Below are 2,391 nucleotides of genomic sequence, written 5' to 3'. Positions count from 1 at the left end.
GAGAGCTTGCAGGCTGAGCACACGGCGCCTGTGAGGCTGGGGGTAGGCCACCCCGCACTACACGCGCGCACTGCAGGCAAGATGTTGCCTACCCATCAGGGGATCTGAGAGCTTGCAGAGGATGAGCACACGGCGCCTGTGAGACTCGGGGTAGGCCAGCCCGCACTACACGCATGCACTGCAGGCAAGATGTTGCCTACCCATCAGGTGATCTGAGAGCTTGCAGGCTGAGCACACGGCAGTTTCGCGGCGACGAATGACGGACATGCTTTCTGTATGATCCCTGGTCTCGTACAGCCTCCTGGTGGCACTCCACCAGGCGGCATACTTCAACGGACGTACAGTATGTGCTTTTACGCGGAACGCATAGTATCCTCTGTGAAAATGTGTGTGTGTGTGTGTGTGTGTTTGTGAAGAGCGAGAGACATAGAGACAGGAGGGGGTAATTCTTACCCCCCCCCCCCTTCCTCCTGACAATTCGTACTCACTTAACCGCCTTCAACACGCTGTTGACGAACACCTCCCGCTTCCTGGCGTCAGCCGAAACGACCGAGAACCTCTCGGAGCCCTCGGCCCAGCCGCCGATGGTCATCCCCACGGCAACCGAGGAGTTGTGCTTCCTGAGCTCCTTGACCACACCGCCCACGGACACTGCGACATACTCGGGCGTCACACTACTGGTGGTACTCCTCCGTTCGCTCAGCCGAGGTGCGCTCACCTTTGTTGTCCTCGTCGCTCATGGGGTAGGCCTCCTCCAGGGCGCCCGTCTGGCTCACCACCAGCCGCCCGAACGCCACCATGACCATGGAGCACAGCCCGGGGTCGAGGTCGCGGGGTTTGAATTTGGCGTGCCAGGCGGCGGCGTAGCACAGCAGCGCACGGCGACCTGGACAGGAGCACATTGCGTCGTAGTGGGACTCGGCCCGGCAGGACGCCTTCGGGCGCGTTGAGGAGTAAGGCACCACACCGCCAGAAATATCGTTAAGATATCGCATGTCGACTTTGTGTCGCTTTTCGTGTCACTTGCGACAGAATGGTGAGCAAAAAATCGACATGTGATATCAAAACGATATCGTTGCGATATTGCCCCAATACCGCTATTCTCCGATTTCTGGTGGTGCTTAGGTGCGACACAGGCAAGCACGCACGCCTGCGTGCGCTACAGTGTGACTCGTACCTCTCTCTCACCCTGGGCAGCTCCTCAGAACTTACCGAGCCCGCGGGCGCGCGGAGGTCCCTGCGCCTCGGCGTCGTGCACCAGGGCGAGGGCAACGCCCAGAGCCACGAGCAGGGCGACGGGGGTGAGCGCGCGCATCTCGGCTGCTGCGGGAAAGCAATCCGGGATGGCTCTAGCTCGCGGTTCCCAAAGCTGTGGCGCTGCAGTCCCTCGCGGCAGTCGCCGCTTCCTCGACGCGGTGCTGGGATACTACTGGTACACGCACCGAGGCGCACTGGGAACCCCTGCGCGCCCCGCCCGCCCCTTCCTCCACTCCGCACGTCTCCGCTCCATAAGAGACCCGAGACTTGACGTCAGCTCCTGCCGGCTCCTGGCAGGAACAGGTCCAGGGGATCGGGACGAGAGGCCCGGCTGGCCGATGTCCAATAAAAACAGGGAATCCCGAGAAATACCCTCAACATGAGCCCACCCTCCCCCTCCCCCACCTTCTTTCCAGAGAGTCAACACTCCACTGCGTACAACGCACATCTTTTAGCGTATCAAAATGGACGTTTGACTATTCATTTCATTAAAAACTCTGATAGGCAATTTAAAAAAATATAATGTTATTCTTTGTGCTTTCCGTTAATGATCATGGCTACCAAAGAGCGATAGACTGCAAATACGGCGTTCTTCTGCTGCGCATCGTTCTTGGGTCTCCAGACGCTGCTATTCATCGCGCCCGCAGCGGGCTGGGTAGGCCGACCCGCCCAGCGTCTGTGTGGAGCCGGCGGCCCGCCCTGAGATGGCTTCACTGTGGGGCCGCTGAAGGAAATGCCTCTGGAATACGCAGCATGAGGATCTTTTTTGTCATGTTCCTGGGAACCTGTTCCAGAAAACCGGTTGGAACGCGATGTGCACAAATACAAACTGCTCGCCCACCCTCACAGCATACAGCATTGAGAAAGGGCCCTTTCTCAAGACCCGGGCGAATTACAATCCCGAGACGTTACAGTTTAAAATCTCGCGCCAGACAAAGTCACCGCCTTATGTAAAGGAACTTCGAGTTCCAAGAATTTGTATTTTTATTGTTTTTAACTTCTAGACAAAGACAAATGTGACAATGTTTGGAAAAATTCTGACAGTACAAAACGTTGGAAAATATCGTAATTCTATCATCAGTCAGAAGAAAAACACAACTACATTTTAAGTTTTAGTTCCAGTTGGGGGCACTG

The 2,391-nt window shown here is 56.7% G+C and overlaps 2 protein-coding genes across 2 annotated transcripts in view; both read right to left on the bottom strand.

The window, feature by feature from the left end:
- LOC113217618 (cAMP-dependent protein kinase catalytic subunit 1) overlaps window positions 1–2,391 on the bottom strand; it is a 5,663-nt gene that overhangs the window by 1,875 nt on the left and 1,397 nt on the right. The window lies entirely within an intron of this gene.
- LOC113217653 (chitotriosidase-1-like) lies at window positions 458–1,472 on the bottom strand. Its single transcript, XM_026437641.2, has 3 exons — window positions 1,213–1,472; window positions 719–886; window positions 458–651 (listed from the first exon to the last, which is right to left on the bottom strand). The coding sequence occupies exons 1-3, from the start codon at window positions 1,313–1,315 to the stop codon at window positions 485–487; spliced, it is 438 nt and encodes a 145-aa protein (XP_026293426.2). The 5' UTR covers window positions 1,316–1,472; the 3' UTR covers window positions 458–484.

This window comes from Frankliniella occidentalis, unplaced genomic scaffold, assembly GCF_000697945.3.
Source record: "Frankliniella occidentalis isolate FOCC.00 unplaced genomic scaffold, Focc_3.1 Scaffold13, whole genome shotgun sequence".
Taxonomy (NCBI): domain Eukaryota; kingdom Metazoa; phylum Arthropoda; class Insecta; order Thysanoptera; family Thripidae; genus Frankliniella; species Frankliniella occidentalis.
The sequence above is the reverse complement of the archived record's forward strand: the minus strand, read 5'-3'. Positions and strand labels throughout refer to the sequence as shown.